Genomic DNA, 24,780 nt, shown 5'->3' with positions numbered 1-24,780 from the left:
AAATTTTTTCTATCCCAAGTTTTATTATGACTGCTAAATACAACCCAAGTATATTGCACTGGTATCGATGAGTCTTAGACCTTTTAATTGAGCTAATTTAGTCATAAATCTTATTCACACTGATATTAATTGAGATAATCCGGCCAATTTAGGTAAAAAATTATTGATGTTGATATTGACCGTTATAAGTGATAAAATTGATGCTAATATGGACAATTTTAATTAGTCTTGCAATTTTTTAAATAATTTTCCCTTTTTTTCCCTATTATTTCCTTTGGCAAACATGATTGAGTATCACCCAAAAGCCAATGAGTAGGAAAAGGAAAAAATAGAAGAAAAATAAATAAAAATTAGAATATTTGAGAAAATATTTAAAATTGTCCATGTAAGACAATTGGCATTCGCGTCAATAATGTTCCACTTAAATTGATCAAATGAACTCAGTTGATAAATACATGAAAAGTTTATGATTAAATTAGTTCAATCAAAATGTTTTAAACTAAATTAAAACTAATATAATAAGGTCATGACTTTTTGGTACTTGTCTCACTTGTAATCACGACTTTTCTTTTCTTTATTTTTCTTTCACATTTTGCAAAACGAGTCCCCACGCAACTGTACACATTTTGGCGAGTCCACATCATCCATTTACAAAGAATTTGAAATGCTTCAAGCCGTAGGATAGTCAAGCATGGAATTTCGTGTCCATGATGTTACGCGCTCTGAAGAATTCGAAATGAATCGCAGCGAATGAAAGTAAGAGAAGAAGAGTCCCCAAGGTTGAATTCTTTGATCACCTCGACAAATTTCTCCGACCGTCACCGGAAGTGGAGGGCGAGACGAGTCCGCGACGCCATCATTCCCGCCTCCACCCCCAGAAGATCATCCTAGAAAAACTCGATAAGAAGTCAAAGGAAGAGACACTCAATATCCACGGGACCCACCCGTGACTCGCTCCCCCCCATTTCGAAACGGTGATGCGATCGGACGGTGAGCGAGTCCCCACCACTTCTCTCTGCTTTGGCCGACGATCGTGCGGATCATCATCGCAGCTTCGTCGTTTCCGGATGGCGAGCGCTCTGGGGTGGCATCTCCCTGTCACGATCCGAAAAGACGCGGATCGGATCATACGCGGATCGAAATTCGAAAATAAAGTTAATTTACGAGGCTCTCGGGACGTCCTGCGGTACTATCAACAAACAAAAACAAACAAACAAAAAAAGAAATCCTACTCGTAAATATTACGTTGCCGCGCTTTTTTCCTGTTACCGACAGAATTAAAAATAAACGGCGATTGCAAAAAAAAAGAAAATGACCCCACACACGGAAGCCGCCCTTTCCCGGCCGACCTCTTCTAGTTGCAGTCCCGGTCCCCCCTCCTGTACGGACCGTCCCTTCATCTTCCTCTTTCTTTCTCTTTCTCATTCGCCCTCTCGCTTCCGTAATCCCGCGACGTGTCCTGTCTCCTGTCTCCCGAGTCCCTCCCTCTCGCTCCTGGAACGATGACCAGCCGCCGCGTCCTCCTCCTCCTCCTCCTCCTCCTCGTCCTCGCCTCCATCTCCGCCGTCCGCTGCCGCTCCGTCCGGCTCTCCGATCAGGTCTCCGACGGCCTCGGCAAGCCGCTCCGCCGCGGGTCCCCGCTCCTTCTCCCGTCCTGGGCCGCCTCGTCCGACACCTGCGATGAGACCTACGGCTTCTTGCCCTGCACGACCAATTGGATCGGCAACTTGTTCCTGATTCTGGTCTACGGCTACCTGATGTACACGGCCGCGACGTGTCTCTCGGGCGGCAGCGAGATGTTGCTGGAGATTCTGGGGCCGGGGATCATCGGTGGGCTCGTGTTGCCGATCCTCGGGGCGTTGCCCGACGCCTTGCTCATTCTCGGTGAGTTTTGTTGTCCGTTTCTCTTTTGCTGGATGACCTGTGTTTGTGGGCGTGGTTCCTGAGAAACTTTGAGAAAACGAAGCGATAACATTGCATTAGAGAGTGCTCTGGTTGAGTGCTGGGCAGTAGAGTAGCTTATAGAGGACTTGGTTACGTTTCCCTTCTGAAAATTTCCTGTTTTGACGGTTCACTGAATCTGAACTATTGCTGTTGCTTTTATGTGCTTGCTTTTAGTCGTAAGCTATTTTACCTGATGCAGTTAGAGTATTACTGGAATCTGGAATTAGTTGAGTTGTTTCAGCCGAAGATGTGTATGTGATTGTCTTACTACTGAAGTAGCATCTCGATTTCCTGTATATGCCTGGACCCTAATGCACTTCCACTACTGTAGTCAGATTATCTATAATCTGAAGGACACCGCCAAGGTAGATTTGCTTTTTACCGGCTATAATGGGACTGGTGGAGTTCAGTTCGGCAAGTGCTCTTGCCTTTCGGGTCAGGATCCCAGATGGGAAAAAGATTCGCACATTTGAAATATGGAGAGATCTGTTCCTGGGGGTTGTGACAATATCAAGTTAAATAGATTCAAGTGGCAGATGCTCGGTTGAGCAATGGAATATAGGAAGGCACTTCTATTTCCCAGTCATGAGTGATAGTGCAGTCCTTTGGTCTTTGTTGCATAGCTTTATGTCATTACCTCCTCCTGTAGTAAATACTCTTGTGCGGATTACTTTCATAATTCTTTGCCTCAGCTGCATTTCTGTCATTGGCCAGTTTGTCTGGTTGATTGCTTTCTAACATTCTGAACACTCGGCACTTTTTTTCTGGGATCAGTTCTCATTATCTTGTCTTTTCTGAACAATAACGTAATAATTTTTACTCTATTACCCAGTATGGAAAATTTCACCACTTCTGTGTGTATAAATGAGGGTTCCTCCTGTTTCTGATGAACGATGATGCATTTTTCATTTTATGATTGTAATGAAGATCTTGATGAATGCTTTTCTTTATTGTTTTCTGCAGTATCTGGACTGTCTGGAAGCACAGAAACTGCACAAAGTCAAGTCTCCGTTGGAATGGGCTTGCTCGCGGGTTCAACTGTGATGCTTCTAACTGTCATATGGGGTTCATGTGTTCTTGTTGGCAAGTGTGACCTGCATGATTCAACTGCAGTGGATAAACTGGATACAAAAGGGTTTAGTTTGACAGGTTTACCTTTTGCAGGCATTTCTCAATTATTTATGCTTATTAGAGGCTCTCACTGTAAGATCTTAAAATTTTCTTTTGATGTGTGCATATGAATGCCTTATATATGTTTGCCTAATCTACTCTCCACCAAGTTTGGCTGCTCACCCTTAAAGAAGTTACTTTAGGGAGGTAAAAATCTCCAATTTCCAGTCCTCCCCCTTGGGGATAGAGGTTTTATTTGGCTGGGAATAACTTTCGAGCTTCTATTGCAAGTGGTTATTGCCCGGTGGCAACAATATTACCTCAAGCTGGGAACCTCATCTAATTAAAGCTTAGATTGGATCATGCAGAAGGCAGCCTTTATTGTGAATGAATGATAGCTTTGCAGTAATGGTAGTTATGGTTAAGGAAGGTATGCTCTTGTATGGCTAAATAAGGTTTCAGTGTAGGAAGCAGGTTACGTAGGCAAGGTGCCCAACTGGCTTTAGAAATTTTGAAGCACTTTACTTTTTCAATTAGTATAAGTTGGTCTTACTTTGCTGGCAAGCTAAAGGTTCTGTGGCCTCCTTAAATCTCTTCGACCCTGCTCTACTGAGCTGAAGCATAGAAGTTGTGACTGTGATTTCTAGAGACTGCTCAACCCCTCCTATTTCTTAATTTGCATTATCTCTACCAGTCTGAAATTGCTCATCATTTCCAGTACATGATAGACACAACACTCTCAGGTTCTGGTATTACCATTGATGACTTAACAAGAAGGGCAGCATGGATCATGGTTATCTCAGTTATTCCATTCCTTGTTATTCAACTTCTTCAACTTCTCAATTCAACATCAGGAAGGCATGTGGCAGTCTTGATAGCACTGATTTTGTCTGTGGTTCTACTTATCTCTTACTGCCTATATCAGGTATGTTATTCTGAGTACTTGTTCTTAACTATACTCTGCAACTCTGCCTTTTGTCATGCATTTTGAGTATATGTAGCAATCGCAGAAGTACGTGTGAGGTGTGCTTTATGTTGCCATGAATATAGTAAGGCTGTTTAGCATGAAAACTTTAAGGCCGTGACCTTCATGTATGGCGGCTGGCACCAATCAATTGGTTTAACTGAGTAGAAAGCAACCCTGCCCTCATGAACTGTTGTCCTAACAGCGAGATGGGGATGCTGTTCTTGTGGACTTTTCTTTTTCTTTCTTTGCTTTGATAATTGTGTGTACACACATTTCTGCATGAGTCCATGAGCAAGCAAGCTTAAGAAAAGTATCTTTGCATGGTTTTTTTGTATGATACGAGCTGAAAAATAATCCTGTATTCTGACTTTATAAAGTCGGCAGGTGTTCCAGCCTTGGATCCTAAAGAGAAGACTTGAATATTGGCAGCGGCGGAGTGCTTTATTTTTATTCTTAAGACATGTAAAAAGGCATGCCCCAGCCCTAGCAAGGCTTACGGAGGATGGTGAAGTCAACACAGAAATTGTGGATCAGTTAGTACTGGTGCTAAGTTAGATTCTTTAGTTTTGCTTTACTGTTTAGATGGCTCACAGTTTTTTTTTTTGACAGGCTATTTGAAACCATTGATACGGATGATGATAAAAAACTTACTTGTAGCGAACTACAAGCATTCGCAGTAGGAATCCGTTTTGAAGAGATAGATCTGGAAGAGAGTGATGCTGTAGATAAAATCATGGCAGCATTTGATACCTCTGGTGATAATTGTATTTCGCAGGATGAGTTCAGAAAGGGTATCAAAAAATGGCTAGATGAGGCGGTACGTGCAGGGAAAGGTTTCGGTCTCGGAAGGTTTAACACAACGAAGATTATTGATGTCGCTGACCATGTAAGTGACCGAGCAAGTTCCCACGTTCTTCAGTAAATCACTAGCTAGTTTGTTTGGTTTCACAAACCCTTCTGCAATTCCCTTGTGCAGCGAGCAAAAACAGAGCGCGAGCAATTGTTAGCGGGGGGACAAGGTGATGAGGTGGTTAAGGTTGTTGAAAATGCTAAAATGACCTCCTTAAAAGCAGTGGGGTTGTTAATTCTTGGAACGGTCATAGCAGCAGCGTTTGCTGATCCCTTGGTAGATGCGGTCGACAATTTCTCAGACGCCACTGGTATCCCCACTTTCTTCATTTCGTTTATTGCACTGCCTTTGGCTACCAACTCCAGTGAAGCAGTGTCGGCAATAATCTTTGCTAGTCGTAAAAAGCAGGAGACAGCATCACTGACATTCTCTGAGGTGCGCCTTTGACTTATTTGTATTCACCTTGACTTGATTATCGGAGTCTGGTGCAACAATGCCATAAATATCATCGAACCTAAGTTTTCTTTTCGGCATGGAGATTGGAATGATTAATCTCATCATCAGTCATTGCATCGTTGCTTTTTTGTTGTATTTAATTGGTAAGTTGTTTGCCTTGTGTTCGACAAGAATGATGATATGCTTAGTGAGTCACATCCTATCTCTTTTTGTACCTTGTGCAGTTATATGGGGCAGTGACCATGAACAATTTGCTTTGCTTAGCAGTCTTCTTGGCTCTTGTCTACATCAGAGGACTAACATGGGACTTCACATCAGAAGTGATTGTTATTCTTATTGTTTGCATTGTGATGGGAATATTTGCCAGCTTCCGCACCACCTTTCCTCTGTGGACAGTGTCAGTAGCCTTCATACTTTATCCATTCTCCTTGGCGTTGGTGTACGTACTAGACTATGTCGTGGGTTGGTCGTAGATTTGTTCTCAGGGTACCTCATGGGGTTGCCACAGCCTTCTGTCATATTCCCTATTTGACTCTATTATGTTCATCTTTTGGAGTAAGATTGCATCCAGATTTATTCCGTAGCTGTAGTAATATGAGAAGCAGTGTTTTGTGGTGAAAGGATTAAGAATTTTGCCATGGTGCTGAGATGTGGAATGAAACATTCTGTTTGCGGAATTACATTGTGATGCTGCCTCTTCTTATTCATTCTTATGGATTCATATGCTTGAGTGGAACTGTCCGTTCAACATGCTCGAGTGGAACTGCCTGCCTCCTCTTATTCCCTCACCTGTTAGGGTGTATGCAGAGCTGATGTAGATGAGTGTGTTGATGTTGGATATTGTGACCTCGCCATTCCAGGAATAAGAGGAGGACAATCACGATCGCCGTGCAATCAAGTGCATGATTTATCATCCATCAGTCAAACCAATTGGCAGAAATAACCCAAGAAAATCAACATCTCTCATCATCAAATGTAACATCCTAACAAACATATCTACTATCCAATTCCTTTTCTCCTTTTCTCCACCTCACTTTTCAAGTCAGTACGCTCATTTTAGTCTCTTTTGGAACTATGTGGAGCCATCTTGAAGTTTAGGGAAAATAAAGGTATTTTTTTGCCGAGCTTGCCACTCTAATAAGTTAGATGGCTCTTTATGACTTCATCTTGGCCACCCATCTCTACAGCTTCAAGTCAAGATCAACGCTTCCATCTGCAACACCATTGCAAAAAGTAGTCGTGCTCGCAGCTCCTTCATCAGAATGCTTCTTTGCCGGAGGGAGGAAGCTGTAGTAGTCGTAATTCCCTCACTGATTCACCCATTTCGGTCCCTTTTGAAATTTTGAATTTTGCGCACGACCCTTTTCACAGATGAAGCTAATCAAATCAGATGTAGAACCACGAGGACAACCATGCGAACCATAAGGCTTGTTAGAATATATAATCTCACCTGACAGCTTGGTCTCTCATTATCGGGAGGTTCACAATTGGCAAAGGCTACAGAAGCAAATGGCTGGTTGCTCTTGGTAGTCGGCCACGTCGATGGCAAAGTAGGAAGGCCTAATGTGAGGAAGTCATTGCTGAAAACTCCATTTTGTTTCCTGCTTTGAATTGATTTCGCATTGGAACCTGAAGCTTGAAATGAAGAATACCTGCAACAATTTCAAGTACATATAAAGGAAGCACGGCGCTTGATGCTTTGGTGAAAACAAAATAAAAATGTACCTATAATTCCCGGTCCCTGGTTCATAAATCAATTCAGCTCTATAGTCAGATGAAGCCGAGTCGTCTGACCTCTGGGGAGTATTGGCAGATGTAAGAAGCTTTAAGTGGACCGGAAATGCAGGGAGCTTTTCTGAAGAGAACGGACATGACGGCTTCAAGCCACCTATCTACACAGCAGGTCAATGAAATATATAGCGATTTCCAAGTCCAATATATGTAGTGCATGAAATCAAGACGAATTCTCAATTGTTTCCCAAACACTACCAATCAAGAAACATGTAATATATGTACGTGTGTATTGCAATCACAAAGGCTAGACTCATGTGGATATCATCGTCACCGACTGCTGAAGGAAAACTTGCTAGTCCTGAAACACTATGAATTTTGTGTAGTTGAGGGTGTTCACTAAAGGAAAGCCTAGAATTATCCAGATTTCGACATACCTTCTCTTCCTCCTGCCGGATGGGAGCACAATTGCCATGATAGCTTTGGTTTGAAGGGGGCTCTGTCTGAGAATTTAGTATGAATGATGATGAAGTTGTCGATGCATTCACCGGTAGCATTCCCACTACGTTAAAGTTCTCATACAATCTTTCAACACAAAGGAGAAAAATGACCAGAGGAAACTTAGTAAATCAGAAGTCACAAACTGAAATTTCCACCGACCACAAGCCATTGCCTTACCGTGGAAGAAGGTGGTGGATCATACTGGGGTAAACCTGACAAAGGCCAAAGATAGTCAGATTCACTAGGCAGAAGTAATTTCGAGCAGAAAGTGAATCGAGCGTCTATCCTAAGACCATCCTCGGCAATATGCTCACAAGAATTCCACACTTCACGATCGTTCCGGTTTGAATATGCTGTACCGTGCTGACTAGTATTCTCAAGCCCATCATACTTTAAGGTGCTTGCCAATAGAACAGTGCCTTTAGCTAGAACTGACGCGGCACGACGACCGTGTTCAATTCTCTCCCTCTCCCTCTCTCTCTAAACCCTCTCTGAATCTCTTCCGTTCGTGATCTCTACCAACTCCGATTGCCAGTCGTTCTTGTTTTCGCTCGCCTCGCCTTGTTCATTAGTGGCGACATTCTGTCTTTGGTTGAGGTCCCAAAAGATTGCAGATTGCCAGATCGCAAATTGCATGGCGCAACCCCCACCACCCCCGCATGTCTCCCACCTCATCGCCCCGAGCGAGCCTCCATTCCCTCACCCTGGCAATGCAGGTGGTAGCGCCGGTGGCAGCTGCCAGCCTTCATGGGTCGAGATTTCCTCAAGTTCTTGTCCACGAGGCGCAGGGTCCACCAGAGGTCGGCTAGCGACTTGATCGCCTTCCTCGAGGCTGGGGAGTACCGGAATTCAGTCCGCCCCGACGGTGGCTACAGCGGCTTCGACTGCCTGGACGACAAGCAGCTCATGTCCATGTTCTCAGAAGACGGGAGCACGACCGTCACGGTTGCCACGCTGCCGCCCTGGGCCTCCTCCTCCTCCGGCCCATCCAAGCCATCACATCAGAACAGCAACAACGAAGAGATCAAGCCAGCCCCGGCAAATGCGGACCCCGTGATGCGACGGCAATCACCTAAAACTGAACCTGGAACTTTGGAGGCGGGTGGTTCGTGCAAGGCAGAGTCGGATGCGGGCAAGGCCGCTCAAGCTTCCTCCAATGCCAATGCCATTATCGACCTGAAACGGGTTAAGAGCTAAGACGAAACGATGAAAACATCCATTGAGACGTAACGGTTATATATATCCGTGAGATGGAAAGATTAATTTTTTTGTCTTGAACACCATGTGCAATATTAGCAAATGTCAGGATTTTGGCAAATCGGCAATCTGCTCAGCGGTCGAGGGTGAGGAAATTGCAGTACACTTCGGAGCTGGAACGGAGCGTAACCACATTGCAGGTACGCCATTAAATCTTTTCTGCATCTAACTCTACTTATTCACGACAACTTGGGAGACCGAGAACTTAGTTGTGCACGCGAGCATCGATGCCATGAGCTGCTGTGTTTTTCGAGTTACAGTAAACGTAGGAGCTACAGCGTATGTGCAAAGCGAAGTATCGGCGTTGTCGCCCCGAGTCGCGTTCCTGGATCATCAACGCCTGATTCTGAACGTGGACAATAGCGCTCTCAAGCAACGGATCACCGCCTTGGCTCAAGACAAGATTTTCAAAGACGGTCAGCAACTCCGACCTCCGACCTTTCATTACACTTGCAGATTCATACGCTTCATGCATGAGCACACCATATGGATCGAACGGTGTGCGCTTATCCTCATCATATTCAATGTCGAGCACTTTTGCTTTTGGACAGAAACATATGTTGAGATATTAATTAAAAGAAAAAAAAGGTGGGTTATATTGCATATCTTTTATCTGTCAGCTCATCAAGAAGCACCGAAGAAGGAAAAAGAGAGATTGAGGCGGGTGTGTCAGCAGCAAAGTGTCAAGAAGACGGCCGACGTGACGCCTACCACCAATCCATCTTCGCCGCCACGAGATCCACCGGAGACATCCGACAACAACGGATCGAAGGATAAGGACCAAATCCTCGACCATGAATATTGAAAAAGGGAAAGGAGGGTCCCCTCTATTTGGGCCATCCCAATCGCACGGTGCGGGTTCCTATCCTTCCCCCATAATAAAGAGAAATTCAAAAGGCAAAGCCCTTTTCTTTCAATTTTCCCCCCTTGAGCAATCATTATTATACTTGTTCTCTAGCCCTTTCGATTTTTCAGACTTTGGGTTCGAATCTTGGACATCAATGGGTAAATATTGTGGCAAAAGAGCGACTACTTGTAATGAAATTATTGTGAATGTCTATGTTAACTATGTTCCAAATCTATACATGGGCGGATCAAAGGATTCATTAATTCAAATAGATATGAATGCTGGAGGTATCTATTAGCACGACTACTTTCATGTGAAGTGGATTTCTTGCGAAAGACAACATTAATGTGACTGCATATAGTCGTGAATTGAGTAGAATAAATGAGAGAATCGACAAAATGACCAAGAGGAATGTGACATTTCGAATTTTTTGACTTATGTTCTGACAATATGTCAATGTTGGCCATATATTTGTTTTCAAAAGTTTAAACATATCTATGACATATATTCACATACATCAACATATCTATTACATTATTGTTGCTCCGACTATTGTCCTTTTTGTACTGTATTGGACTCTACTTCGTACCACGAAGAAATAAGTGCAAAATTTGTGCATGAATGAGCCCATGATACACGTTCGCTATATGGGCTAGGAGTTGGCCCAGATTGACTGTGCGATAATCCAGGTTAGGCCCGTTACGTTGAGCTCCATAATCCAGCTTGGCTATTCTAATTTTAGGCATACCCAAAAGTGGCAATTTTATGAACGGCTGTACTTTTCATTATCTATCCCAGTCAGAAAAATGGTTGGTGGAGATATTCCCGACCCAAGATGGAAGAAAATCTCGATTCTTGATGAAAATGTCTAATTCTTACATCTAATCAAACCACTCTTGGTTGTCCGTCCTTGGTTGGATACGGTGTGATATTAGATGGGACAAGATTGGATATACAAATGTCCATCTTGTCTAGTGATTAAATTTGATACGATAGTTGAAAATAAAGATGAATAGTGGAAATTATTGGGGTAATCCATGGACTTATTTGATTCAATATGGAACGGGATTCCTCAAGGAATAGGATTTCGATTCCCCTGTATTTCATGTTCGGATAAGAAAAGGACGTGGAGATGAATTCCGTGTGGGAATTGGATTATTTTGCTTCGCCATTAGGATTCCATGTTTCCCCTTATAACAACAAAGCCAGCCAACTCCACCACGGATGGCTGTCGCCATTGATTACCACAGGTCGCCGGTCACCAGCAGCAGCGACCAGCATCGATCGCCAGCCTTCTGCCATCACGGTAACAATTCTTTAACAAACCCTAAGTTATATCATCATGCAACCGATGGGGAGCGTGCGAACCGTGGCTGGTGGCGCCTAGAATATTAGGATGGGATATAAAGAAAACCCATTGAACTGGTACTCCAGAGGCTGGTCCTCCTAGGCCCGCGATGCAAATGGAGCCCGATATCTACGAGCTTTTTTCCGCAGGAGAAGAAAGTTTGGTGGGGAGTAGTCAAGGGAATTTGGAATTTTGTCGCCGCGAGCCGTTTCGGCTGGTTCTTTTCAACGCCCTGTCGAAGACCTGAGCAGGTCTTTAAACTGCCCCCCATGCAATGGGCCAGTCGCGCACCGGCAGTAGTATGTAAATATGGCCATATATCTCCATCCTTCAACCCCCCGCGATGCTTTTTGGCCATATCTCCATCCTTCAACCGCGCACCAACACCCCCCGCGATGCTTTTTTCCTCTTTGACCCGCCTTGCGACCCACGTGTTGTGAAATATAATCGGAGACTCCGATACCAATCACGGTCAAATTGATTTGGTCCATCCTTGATTAGTCTAGAGAATAGAAAAATTATAATCATTATATATATATTTTTTCATTTTCTCTTCTTTTCCTTTGTATTATAAAAGAACCTTGTACACATTATAGAACAATACAATACAACACAATATCTTTATTATTTTCTCTCTCAATTTCTACTATGATATTAGAGCCACTTTTAGGACGCGTTTGGTAATAATTACATTCTAAATAGACTTCGATAAAAAATGATTATTTTTTATTTCATTCAAAACGATTATAAGTAAAAGAACACGTTTAGTAAATCGTCCAAATTTTTTGATTACGTAATAGTAATTGCGTTTGGTACTATCTTCATCGATTTTGTTCCAAATCAATTTATTTTAATTTTTAAATAATTTTTTTACTTGTTTCATTCTTTTTTCTTTTTTTTTTTTCTATTCTTCTTCTTCTTCTTGTGGCCAATCGTTGACCGATGACCTCACCGGAGTGTCACTGGCCCTCGGCGAGGCCGACAACCTCGCCGAAGCGTCATCGGCCCTCGTCGGCCCAGCCTTGCCAGCGGCTGGGCAAGGCTCGCCCGGCCTCGCTAGTGGCCAAGCCTCACCGGGCCGGGCGAGGCTTGCTTGGCCACTGGCAGAGTTAGGCATCGAGAGGCTTGCCCAGCCCCGGCGAGGCCCACCTGGCCACTGGTGAGACCGAGCCTCGCTAATGGCTAGGCTTGCCCTTGGCAACTCGTCGGACCTCACCCGGCCTAGCGAGCCTCCGACAAGCTCACCGGATCGATAGACGACGACCAGCGGCGGCGGGCAGCAATGGACAATGGTCGCGAGATGGCCAAAGGGAAGAAGAAAAAGAGAATTGATTTTTGATTCTCAAATTTGTTTCTTGAACAAGAATCAACTTTTTTTTTTTATTATTATTGATTCCACTTCCAATCTCTTCTCGAGAACAAAAATTTTATCAAACGCGATTCTCAACCCAAACCGATTCTCAAAACAAAAATCAGAATTTGGCCCTTTTTTGGATGGTTACCAAACATGGCCTTATTGGCCTAGCTTCCGCAATTTTAGAATTGCCTTAGTCTCTTTTTCGAGTTGTTGTGAATTTCCATCTACAGGTAAACATATTCGCAACCCCGATATTCCTGATTGCTTGTTGCAAAATTGGAACTTATAGATCATATCGAACTTTTCTGAGATAGCAGGGTAAATAACTGCTTGCAAACATATACCGACATGAGAGTCAGCTTTTTTGTTGTTGATGGAAGCAACAATATTGTCGATAGGATTTGATATGAAGCTACCAACAGATCCAGCAACATATCCAACGATGCATGTTACCCCGAGTTGTTAAACTTTTGAGCAATCCCCCTTTCTTCTAATAACACGATATAGGAAATCCACTGAATGCTCAAATGTCGAGAACATCACCATTGAAACTACCTAGGGACAAAATTAAGAGAGGATCAACATGCAATAACACCAGGTTTCTTGCACAAAATTAAGAGAGGATCAACATGCAATAACACCAGGTTTCTTGCACACAATGGTTCAACAACTTGGTGTGAGTTTCCATACTTCATTGTGAACATAATATGGACTATAAACATTCAGAAGTAAAAGATGCAGGCATAACATGAGGACAAACCAAACACCTATAGACCAGCTCTCCCACTTAACAAAGTTGGGGATTAAGTTTTTAATGTCACTTAGAAAGAGAATGGTCTGCTCTCCCATAAAACAGCTTTTGTTCATCTAAGCATCTTTTAGATTCAATATTCAATATGAGAAAGCTGACCAACTCTATAGCCCAAGAATGAATGAAAAGATTACATGGAAGATTTCGACCAAAGCAGTAGAAGCCCTTTGTAAAATCTGAAAGCAAGAAAAGCATTAGAATGCCCCTTCTACCTCTAACACAAGTAAACAATACTAAGGCCACAAAAAATTACCCTAGAAAGCCCTTTTGATGCATATACTTTAGGGAAGCCATCAATCAAGTCTTTTGAAAAATGGGACTGTGCTTGAACCCATATTTTAACGACTTCAAAAGGGCAAAGTGCCACATTTGTAAATGCTTCCACAAAAGCACTGCTGAGAAAAAAAATCAAGCTCATGTTGCTGCCAACCAAGGCATTGGAGTAAACCCATTTGAAGTACTCGTAGAAACTAAATCTGCACCCACCTTGAGCACCATATCCAAAGAACTTGGTAGCCCAACCTCTCCAAAGGGCAGAAGGGCATTGCTCTCTCAATAGAGTAGTGAAACATGAATAGATGATGTTATACTTGATTGGATGTACCTACAAGATAACAAGGATTCACATATAAAAAACTTCTAAGTGAAACAAGTCTTTGCAGAAATATTAAATACATGCCAAAGAAGGACAATCATGAATAAAGCCACACCATAGAAGCATCCTCTAGTCGAAAATTGGACTTTCCACATTCAATCGGATTTGACTATATTAGCAATTCCATGTCAAACGGCCACCAGAACAATATGTAAACAAGTCATATAAAGAATCTCGTAAACTCATTCAGTTATAGTTCAATCACTGTGGGAACACATATCAAGAGTCCACAAAAGCACCACATCTTTTATTCAATCTATCAAGTCTATGTCATCAATAAAACTAGTATTGAAGTAGAAAATGATTTGAGGTGTTACCTCTGATGCACATTGATGAGGAAACCAATCGAGTGACTCGATTTATTCACTGAGCTCAACTAAGGAAAATAACATGTTCCTCCAACGCATAAAATCACTACAACATTGAACAAGAAGAATGCCAACAAAAGCACAACATCCATTTCACTATGACTTAACAAATATAAATAAAGCTAGAGCTAAACGAACAAACAAAGGAGAGAGAAAGAGGGGGGGGGGGACCTTGCTGGAACAAGTAGGATTGCCACATTGAACTGTGAGTAGAAAGCAGAAATCAGGGTAAAAAAGAACCAGGCAGCTTATGTAGACCACGTAATAAAGGAAATTGAAACTTGTTGGACATAGTCACATACATCACCACAGCCCTTGCCATACAACCTTATCCACCAGCTAAAGCAACCACCTCATTCGAACAAGAACAAAGTGGAAAATGTATTTTACATTGAAATGCCTAACTGCGAGTATACAAAAGGTTCAACGAGCTTATTGCGCTTCCTCAGTAGTATAAGCAAAGAGCCAAAAAAATTTAATTAAATAGGACAAATATATTGACAAGATCATTCAACTTAAATACACAAATTTAGCTAGCTTCAACCAGTAATACCCACAGTCAAGACATTAGCTCATCCGACCATCAGGAAGTACAAACAAGGTTATGAATTTGAACACCAAATTTCTTTGAATACAGAAATTAAACGATGTTGAAGCGCACGATAATACTACATGCATAATCTTCAGATCAAGGACTTCGCTCAATGCGAATTAAGCTCAATTGTTGTCCATACGACAGTTTGATTCTACATGATTTAACCCTCCTTCGATATTCTCGTTGCCGAAAGACCAAATTGACAAAACAATCGGAAATTTCCTCTTCTCACAACAAAATGTATCTCTAGCACAAACCAAATGAAAGATCTAACGATCTTTTCAATGTGAGTGCACTCCGAAGACACGTTAAAAACTTCATAATCTTTAGATAATAAATAAATCGGAATGCAAGGGTTTCTTAAGCATTGTCATTTTGCGCCACGGCTCTCTAAACATCACCCATAGAACACAAGCCCAATCCCTAAGAAGCTACTTCCCTGTCTATTCTTAAGCATTGAATAAGCAATCTCGACCCAATTCACACTTCACTCATTTTAATCTTTGCAGTCAAGTGAGCATTGGCTCAGCCTTGGCAGCCATTTCCATGTAGCAAAGGCGCAGAAACGCAAATAGGAGATCATAATCGAATGCAGAAGGAACCTGATCGCTCGTCTTAATGTTGCTTTCACATTAATCATCAACTCATCAAAGCACTACTTCCAACCACATTTCCATAAACAAAGCATGAGGAAGAGACTCGAAACAAAATTAGATGGCGAAAAACTAAAATGCAGATAGATTCATGACGCAATCATAGAAGTCCACAACTTCTCAACGACATTCCGGAAGAATCGAACAAAAATTCAGATCGCACACACGTGGAAACGAACCTTTCCCCTTCGTCCGCGGCTCCAACACGTACACGGTCAGACATCTTCTGCTATCCAAATTCTACAGGGAATCTGGATGCAGAGAACTCTGCGAAGACGAATCTCTGATTTCGAAGAATCCTCCCCGACTGCGATGTTCTAGGTTTTCTGTAGCTCGGTTGAGTTCCCAGCTGACAAGATCGCGAACAGGGTGAGGCGTGATGACGAGCTCGTCGGAGGGACGCAATTGGACGGAGGCCCAGAAGTTGCCGAGGCTAAAAGAGAAGGTGCGGCCATAGTAAAAGTCCGGAGGCGACGGTGGAGGCGAAAGGGGTGCGGGACCCAGTAGCTGCAAACGAGTGGGGCTCTTGGGGGAGGCGACATGTCAGAGTTAGATCTGACTCTGAGCAACAGTAGCGACCGCCGGTGGCTTTGGGGGAGGGGGAGGCGGAGGCGGAGGCGAAGCGGCGTGCTGGAGAAAAGAGAGAAGGCGCCATCGTTTCTCTTCTTGATGAAGGAAAAGGCCAATATCTGTGACAGGGTGAATGGGTAACTGGGTTAGGTGCACCTCTGCGCTCGCTCGAGCCGCTCCGTCGAGCTCGAGCCGCCAGGTCGCTCGCGAGCGGCTACGGTCGCTGAGTGGCGGAGCGCCTCTCTCCCGCTCGAGCGAGCAGAATGAGGCCTAAGCGAGCGTCGGTTGCCTAGATCCAGCCAGATCCGGGCGACGGCCGCCGCTCGAGCCGCTGAGCGAGTCGCTGAGCGGCAGAGCAGCCTCTCCCGCTCGAGCGAGCCGCCTGCGCAGCAGCCCCTACTCAGCCGCTCGAGGAGCACGGACCGACGCTCGATCGATCCATTCAACAGGTGGATCCTTCGATTCTGCAGGCTTCGAGTGATGTTGTGTTGTTGCTTGATTCATTTTGGAAGGGGGAATTTCGCTCATCGATTGGATTGGGGTTTCCTTCAATTGTTGTTTTGTTGCTCATGGTGATGTGGAATGGACAAGCTGGTGAAGCTCGTGGCGAGGGCGTTCAACGACGATTTCACCACCAAGGGAGAGAACCAGCCGAAGTCGGGGCGCAGCGACAACCGTGACATCGTAAGAAGGTAAGAACCAAGGGTAATGCTGGCTTGTGTTGGCTGAATTTCATGGTTGCATTCTATATGTAGCATTACAATGAAATGCTCAGGCTGATCATTTGGATTTCACAGCTCAAAAATATTGCAAATGAGAGTAGTTGTTTAGGTCTCTCACGATGATGTATATTTTATTTTGAGCATTCTGTTTGATTGATCATTGCTAGTCATAGTACTATGTACTTCTTGTAGCTCAAAATGCAACTTATGATCTATTTTACACAAGTTAGTTCAACAATTTTCATTTTTGTCATTATATAGTCTTCTTGGCTTGCATCTCTTGAGAATGATTTTGTGTTTGGCATATATAGTATTATGTTATTGATTTAACTCATAACTCATATGTTGCTCAACCGATCAAAGATTAAATGGCATCCGAGAGACAACATTCAATGCAAAGTGGACCGAGTCTGTAACCAACATATTTATTGGTTTGTTGGTGGATGAGGTCAAAAAGGGAAATCGGACCTCTTCTACTTTCAACAAAGCAGGGTGGAGGAATATATAGACTGAATTCGTTAGACAAACATGATGCCAATATAGCATGGTCCAGTTGAGGAACAAGGTAAACAAACTGAGAAAACGGTATAGCAGTTTTCAAAAACTTATGTCTTAGTCTGGATTCGGTTGGGATAATGTCAATAAAAGAGTTGCTGTCGACGATCCAAGCATATGGGAATCTCACATCAAGGTATATATATATATATATTTTTTTTTTTTTAACTTTTTGGTCATTTTGATGTCATTATGTATATAAATTTTAAAAGGTATGATTATATACCTCAAATGTCATTATTGTCAAAATTGTAGGAGAATGTAGAGTGGGCAAAATTCAGGAAGGATGGATTTCCCCAGTATCCCAAGCTATGTATTGTATTTGGTGGTACATATGCTACTGGGGAATATGGCATTAGAAATGCTCAAGATGTGACGGTGTCGGAGGAAGATGACAATGGTGATGGCAATGTAGGTGGTGACAACAATGGTTACAATGCATATGGTGACAACAGTGGTTACAATGCATATGGTGACAACAAAGGGTGGCAATGCCTATGGTGATGCCGGGTGGTGGCCATACGATGACTTCGTGATCACCACACCGATGAGAGAGTCTTTACACTAGAAGATGCTACAACTTCAACTCGTGGAAAGCACAAATTGGATAAGACTCCAAATACTAAGAGGAGAAGGAGGAGTACCCAAAACAGTATTGATGACACTTGCAAAGCTATACAAGACTTTTTGAAAGTTAAGTCCAATCAATCTGGTAGTGGCTCTGTGACCTCTGGGGTTATGCCGTCACCTGTGGATCCTTTCTCCGTAGCTGCTGTGATGGATATTTTGCTTACTATGCCTGAGATAGACCAAGATCTTTACAATAAAGCAATGGATCGAGCATGCGATAGTGCCTCATGGAGGGTGGCTTTCATTAAATCCACACCTGAAAGGAGAAATGGACTTCTTTATCATCTTTAGTAGATTTATGAATTGAGTGGGGTTTCATTAGATTGTATAACTTATGTTATCTATTAATATGTCATTTTTAAAGATATAAGTGTTGAGACTCTTCGTACTTATATGTAATGGCATCTTCTATTGAGACTATGACTTATGGTATTGATTGTTATTGGATATATTTTCAAAATCTATATTGATGTTTTTATATTTTTGTGATGGTATAGGTACTATGGAAGAGGGATCAGATAGTATATGTAGTGAAGAGGTAGAACAAGTTCAACAATTCTTGGATGAGGATGATCTTAGCATATTGCTAGCATGGTTGTGCACGGTTGCGATTGACGCGTCCGTGCATACAAGAGAACCTATTAGGGACAGCAAATTATTAGGATCCGAGTGGATAAGGGAGATTCTTTCTGGACATTCAGATATGATATATGAAGCCTTCAGGATGGAGAGGCATGTTTTTCTGAATTTATGTGATTTGATGAAAGTAAGAGGTTGGTTAAAAGATAGTCGATATATTAGAATAGACGAACAAATTGGGATATTCTTATCTTTGGTTTGTCATGGTAGCTCAAATAGAAATTTATGTGAGAGATTTCAACATTCTGGAGAAACGATCGGCAAGTATTTCAGCAAAGTGTTGAAAGCAATTATCAAACTTTCAAAAGAGATAATCAAATCACCGTCCTTTGATGTCATCCCACAAGAAATTCTTATGGATCCTAGTCATAAGTGCTACTTCAAGGTATGATTTCTATATCGACTTTATACCATCAAATACATGTAGTTCATAATCTTATATAATCTTAGATTGGTAATAAATTGATAGGACTGCGTAGGTGCTCTGGATGGCACCCATATAAATGCTATTATCCCGGTGTCTCAGCAGGTTCGATTTAGAGGCAAGAGAGGGACTACCACACAGAACGTGTTGTGTGTTTGCTCATTTGATATGAAATTTACTTTCGTGTATGCTGGATGGGAAGGATCTGCTAACGATTGTCGAGTGCTTTCAAGAAGACTCAAAACTCCTCAATTGCAATTTCCCTGACCACCACCCGGTATTTACTTTGTTTATATTGACATTTGTGATTATATTATAGTTTAATATCATAACAAATTTATATATATATAATGTTGTAGGAAAATACTACGTGGCAGATTCCGGTTATGCAGCACTTTCGGGATTTTTAACTCAATTTAGAAAGGAACGGTATCATCTCAGCGAATATAGAGGGAGTGGGAGACGGCCAAGAACAGCAAAAGAGTTATTCAACTATAAGCACTCTTCACTAAGAAATGTAATTGAGAGGTCATTTGGGGCATTAAAGAATCGCTTCACTATTTTGAGACATATGCGTCCATTTACAATTCGGAAGCAAGCACTTGTTGTAATTGCATGTTGTGCTCTTCATAATTACATTCATGATCGAGATAGGATGGACATAAATTTTTCCATATATGGAGATTCGGAGTAATTTGGACATACAGGAGTGGAAGTTGCAGATGATACATCGGATGAGCAGTCATCTGGGATAAACATGCTTAAGATAAGTATTGCAAATAAAATGGCAAGGGATCACAATATGCATGAGATTTGTTGACTTTTGTAATATTGTTTTTAAGTATTCACTGTGATGAAGTTGAACAATGAACTATATTACTTCATTATTGTAATGTCATGTATGGAAGGGTTCATGTTGAGATGTATAAAATTTTCGTTTAAGTATGCACATGTGACCATGTTGAAAATATTTTTCTTCACTCACCATTTTCAAAATTAAATTGATAAGCATTTAATGAGAATGAGAAATCAATATCAAGTTTATATGTTATAAAAATAAAAAATAAAAAAGTTCTTGAAAAAAATTTGATACAAACTTTACTTACAAAATTTTCTACGAAATATGGCATATGATCATGTTCAAAATGTCTGTCTTCACTCACCATGAACAAAATAAAATTAATGAGCATTTCATAAGAATGATAATTCAATATCAACTTTAAACTTTATTAAAGAAAAGCTTCTTCTTTTTTTTAATTTAAAACAGAAATTTTTGTCGTTTACCAAACGTGTTTCGTTCTTTTCTATTTTAGGAACATAAATTGATTGCAGTTACCAAAGGTGTTTCTGTTCTTTTTTATTCCAAGAACAGTTTTTTTACACTTAGGGCTGCGCATGGTAACATTTCTTGGCCGGGAACAATTTTTTTTCAAAAATAGTTTTTTTCTATTTCTATTCTCTGGGAACAATTTCTATGTAAAAAAACCCGTTTAGTAACTACACAATTTTTACTCTAGAAATAGAAAAAGAATATAAATGCGTTTGGTAAAAAATAGTTTCTTTTATATTTATTTGTTTTTTATTTTTGCCGTGAGACCGCCGCCACCGCCGGACGCCGCCGGGTCGGTCGGCCTCCGACGATCGGTGGCGGCTGCCGGGCGGCGGCGGCAACGGTTGGCAGGCGGCGACGGCGGCAGCCGCGGCGGGCCAGTTGGCGACGGCGGCAAAGAGCTGCGGCGGCCACGGCGAGCGGCAAAGGGCGGTCAATGGCGGTCGGCAAGAGAAGAATAAAAGAAAAAAATTCACTTATTTCTTAAACTTGTTCCCTGAACAAGAAGCAACTTTTTTACTTCTCATTTCTATTCCAAAACCATTCCTCGGCTAACTTTTTGTTCTCGGAACAAAAACTAAGGTGCTGCATGACAACGTTTGTTTCCTCAAAATTTCTGTTCTTTGGTTCCCTAGAACAAAAAGAAACGTAAACTTTTGGTAAAACATTTGTTCCTGAACAATTTCTCAATTTTTTGTTTTCGTTTTGTTCCCGAGAACAGTTTTGAGAAGAAAAAAAGTTGCTTCTTGTTCCCGGAACAATTTCTAGAAGTAAGCTGATTTTCTTTTTTGATTTTTTTTTTGCCGCGACCACCGTCAACCACTGGAGGCACCGCCCACCGCCACCGCCGCGCCGGCGCCGCCGCCGTCGGTCGCCGCTGGTCGCCGCCTCCGGTTGCCGCCGCCGCCCGGCTGGGGCGGCGATCCGTCGGCAAAAATAAAAATGAATAAATACAAAAAAGAAATTGTTGTGTTATCAAACGCATTTCTATTCTTTTTATATTCCAGAGTAGAAATTTTGTGTCATTACCAAACGGGTTCGTTTACTCGAAATTGTTCCCCGGAGCGAAATAGAAAAGAACTATTTCTGAAAAAAACTCTTCCTGAACAAGCGTTGTCAAATGCAGCCTTTAAGGGCCTTGTTTGGCAACTTGCCAAACAAAGGCGCATTCTGATTTTTGTTCCCAATCGCTTGGGACGAGAATCGCGTTTGGTAAACTTTTTGTTCTGAACGATTTTGGACAAGATTTGAGAATAAAAAAATTTGATTCTACGTCCGAGAATCGAAAGAATCAAATGGTAAAACCCTTATTCTTCTCTTTCAACATCTCGATTGCCATTCGCCATCGCTCGCCGCCGTCGCCGCCGCCCGCCGGTCCGTCGGTCGGCGAGGTCGCCGGAGGCTCGCCAGCCGGGCGAGGTCCGGCAAGCTCGCTGCAGGCAAGCCAGCCACCGGCGAGGCCCAGGCCTTGCCGGTGGCAAGGCCGGCCTCGCCAGGTCGGGCGAGGCCGACCCGGCCACTGGCGGGCTGGGCGAGCCTCGCTGGTGGCTGGCGAGCCTCACCGGCAGCTGGGCGAGGCTCGGCCGACGAAGGCCGACCTCGCCCAGAGCCGGTCGCGGTCCGGCGACCGGCCAAATGAAGAAGAAGAAGAATAGGAAAAAAAGGGAAAAAAAAAAAAAGGAAAAAAAGTAAAGAAAAAAAGTAAAAAGTAAAGAAATTATTTAAAATTTATTTAAAAATAAAAAAAAAAATTAATTTGGAACAAATCAATTAATACGGTACCAAACGTAATTCTATTCCGAATAAAAATTTTGAACAGCTTATCAAACGCGTTTTTACTCGAATCGGTTCCTGGAACAATAAAAATAATCATTTCTAGTCGAATCGCTCCTGAATCAATCGTTACCAACGCGCCCTAACTTGCCGTTATCAAACAGGCTTTTATTCTTTTTTGTTTAGGGAAGAGAAGAATAGAAATTGTTGGGCTGTGGAAGTTTACCATGCGCACCCTTAAGGGCTGCATGGAAACGCTTCTAGAAAGTGTTTCGAACACTTTTTGTTTTTTGTTCCTGAACAAAAAAAAAAGAAACGTTTGGTTGCGTTTGTTTTTTTGTTCTTTGTTCTGGAACACAAAAAGAACAAAAAAAGAAACAAAAAACTTACTTCTTGTTCCGTAAACAATTTTGAAGAAACGTTTCTTCTTCTCTTCTTCTTTTCTTCTTCTTTTTTTCTTCTTTTTCTTTCGCCGGTCGCCGGCCTCGGCCATGGCCGGCGACCGGTCGCCGAGGGCTGGCGACGCCGGTCGAGGGTCGGCGACCTCGCCGGCCCTCGGCGAGGCCGAGCCTCGCCTTGGCCGGGCGAGCTCCCACGCGACGCTCGGCCTCGGATCTGGGCGAGCTCGAGCTCACCGCCATGGCGAGGCTCGGCCTCGCTGGGATTTGGGCGAGCTCGAGCTCACCGGCCATGGCGAGGCTCGGCCTCGTTGATCGGGGCGAGCCCGAGCTTGCCCGGCCAAGGTGAGGCTCGGCCTCGCCGGATCCGGGTGAGCCCGAGCTCGCCCGGCCAAGGCGAGGTGCCGCCCAGCCGGCCGATCACGGAGGCCGGCGACCGCCGAAAAGAGAAAAAAATAAAAAAGAAAGGAAAAAATGAAAAATAAAATAAAAATATTAAATAATTAAAAGAAACAAAAAAAAGAATAAAATTTACCAAACATATTTCTATTCATTTTTTATTTCCGGAACAAGTTTACCAAACGCGTTTTTTTTTATTCAAAATTGTTCCTGAACAAAACATTTTTTATTTATTTCTCGTCCTGAACAGAAAGGAATATAAATAAAAACATGCGCGCCCTTACCAAACGCGTTGTTTTGTTCAAAAAATGTTCCCAGAACATAAACACTTTTATTTCGTTCCTGGAACAAAAAAAGAACATAAGTGTTTCCATGCAGCCCATAGCCGACACGGCAATTTTCCGACGAGTTTAGTCCAAAACGGCGTCGTTTTGCACACTGACGACGTGGCGGAGAAAATGCAAAAATGACACTTTGTTTCGTGTCTAACGTGTAAATAATAATATAAAAATTAATTAAATTAGATTTAAAATTAATTTTATTTAAAATATTCAAAAAAATTAAGAAAAGAAAAGAAAAGAAAAGAAAAGGGTAGGGAGGTCGAACGGCGCGGCCGAGGGCCGAGCCCTCGCCGCCGCCTCCCCGCCGTCACCGGGAAGGGCCGGCACGGAGGGGGAGGGTTGGCCGGGGTCGCCGGCGAGGGCCGCGAGCCCTCGCCGCGCCGCCGCCCACCGGGAAGGGCCGGCGACGGAGTAGGGAGGGTTGGCCGGGTCGTTAGGCCCGGCCAAGGGTCGGGCCGGCGACCCCGGCCGACCCTCCCCTCCGTCGCCGGCCCTTCCCGGCAACGGCGGGGAGACGGCGGCGGCGAAGGCTCGGCCCTCGCCCCCCGTTCGAACTTCCCCTTTTTTAAAATTTTTTTCTTAATTTTTTTAAATTTTTTGAATGTTTTAAATAAAATTAAGTTTAAATCTAATTTAATTAATTTTTATATTATTATTTACACGGAAACGGCGTCGTTTTTGTATTTTCTCCCGCCACGTCAGCGTGCGCAAAACGACGCCGTTTTGGACCAAACTCACGGAAAGTGCCACATCAACCATTTGACTAGATTTTCGCCGGAATGGCACTTAAGTGTTCCATTTAACTTCAAAACTGGCACTCAAGTGTATCATTTTGAAATTATGGCACTTAAGTGTCCTCTAGTGCTAAGTTATGGCACTTAGGCTATTCTTCTACTGTTAGGTGCGCCGTGATTAACGAATGGGTAACTGGGTTAGGTGCACCTCTCGTCCTGTGGGAAGTAACGAGGCTAGTGTCCTCCCTCCCTCTTGAATGAAGAAGTCATGGGGCCCCTTTCCCGCGTATGTCTCCAATAAAAGTTGCTAGTACCAAGTGAACTCATGTCAGCCAAAGTGGAAGAGAAGGAAATAGTAGTAGAAAGATTCAGAATGGTGCTCACTGAACCTCTAATATCTAACGAGTCAGGTTTTATGTCGGTCATATAGAACACCAACACATAGAAAAAGGAATCTTTCATTGCATAGCCTATGAAGCTTTTGTGAATATATTCCCGTTTTGAGTTTTAACAAGAGGAATCGAGAACAGCTCTTTGCCTTTTTGTTTCAAAAAAAGAGGTGGGGAGAACCATATTAAGAAAGACAATAGAGATGTGGGAGAAAGCCTCCATATATTCATATAGGACCGAGTAAAAGGTTTGAAAATTGAAAAGAGGAGAAAGAATTTTAAGCGGCAACTTAAATTCAAGCATTAATTATTAGGTCTTCTCTGTTATTTTTCAGTCAGCAGACAGAACAAGAACTTTTCTACTTTCCAAGTCAATCCAAGTCAACAAACACGCGTCCACTGATTATTTTCTCCCTCCAGCACGGA

At 42.8% G+C, this 24,780-nt stretch overlaps 3 protein-coding genes and 1 long non-coding RNA gene across 5 annotated transcripts; 2 read left to right on the top strand and 2 right to left on the bottom strand.

Moving 5' to 3' along the window:
* Positions 1-1,369: 1,369 nt before the first annotated feature.
* LOC104430086 (sodium/calcium exchanger NCL) lies at positions 1,370-6,028 on the top strand. The gene is made up of 7 exons (XM_039314201.1): positions 1,370-1,884; positions 2,908-3,093; positions 3,798-3,979; positions 4,406-4,554; positions 4,631-4,907; positions 4,998-5,306; positions 5,552-6,028. Exons 1-7 carry the CDS (start codon positions 1,503-1,505, stop codon positions 5,798-5,800), a joined length of 1,734 nt encoding a protein of 577 aa, XP_039170135.1. The 5' UTR covers positions 1,370-1,502; the 3' UTR covers positions 5,801-6,028.
* Positions 6,029-6,257: 229 nt separating this feature from the next.
* On the bottom strand, positions 6,258-8,599 carry LOC104430085. Of its 2 annotated transcripts, none has more exons than XM_039314202.1 (5): positions 7,737-8,599; positions 7,496-7,643; positions 7,053-7,219; positions 6,778-6,979; positions 6,258-6,704 (listed from the first exon to the last, which is right to left on the bottom strand). In XM_039314202.1, the coding sequence occupies exons 1-5, from the start codon at positions 7,757-7,759 to the stop codon at positions 6,693-6,695; spliced, it is 552 nt and encodes a 183-aa protein (XP_039170136.1). In that variant the 5' UTR covers positions 7,760-8,599; the 3' UTR covers positions 6,258-6,692. The 2 variants fall into 2 exon arrangements, with proteins under 2 accessions (XP_039170136.1, XP_018722515.2); XM_018866970.2 differs by having other exon boundaries at positions 6,258-6,688.
* On the top strand, positions 8,307-9,621 carry LOC104430087 (basic leucine zipper 61-like). The gene is made up of 4 exons (XM_010042850.3): positions 8,307-8,744; positions 8,866-8,956; positions 9,077-9,232; positions 9,437-9,621. The coding sequence occupies exons 1-4, from the start codon at positions 8,307-8,309 to the stop codon at positions 9,619-9,621; spliced, it is 870 nt and encodes a 289-aa protein (XP_010041152.2).
* A 3,409-nt stretch (positions 9,622-13,030) lies between these two features.
* LOC120294229 lies at positions 13,031-24,289 on the bottom strand. The gene is made up of 2 exons (XR_005551723.1): positions 24,174-24,289; positions 13,031-16,176 (listed from the first exon to the last, which is right to left on the bottom strand). It is a non-coding gene; the product is annotated as an uncharacterized LOC120294229 (long non-coding RNA).
* Between the last annotated feature and the right edge of the window lie 491 nt (positions 24,290-24,780).

This window comes from Eucalyptus grandis, chromosome 6, assembly GCF_016545825.1.
Source record: "Eucalyptus grandis isolate ANBG69807.140 chromosome 6, ASM1654582v1, whole genome shotgun sequence".
Lineage (NCBI taxonomy): Eukaryota > Viridiplantae > Streptophyta > Magnoliopsida > Myrtales > Myrtaceae > Eucalyptus > Eucalyptus grandis.
Note: the sequence above shows the minus strand (reverse complement) of the source record. Positions and strands in the feature narration are given on the sequence as shown.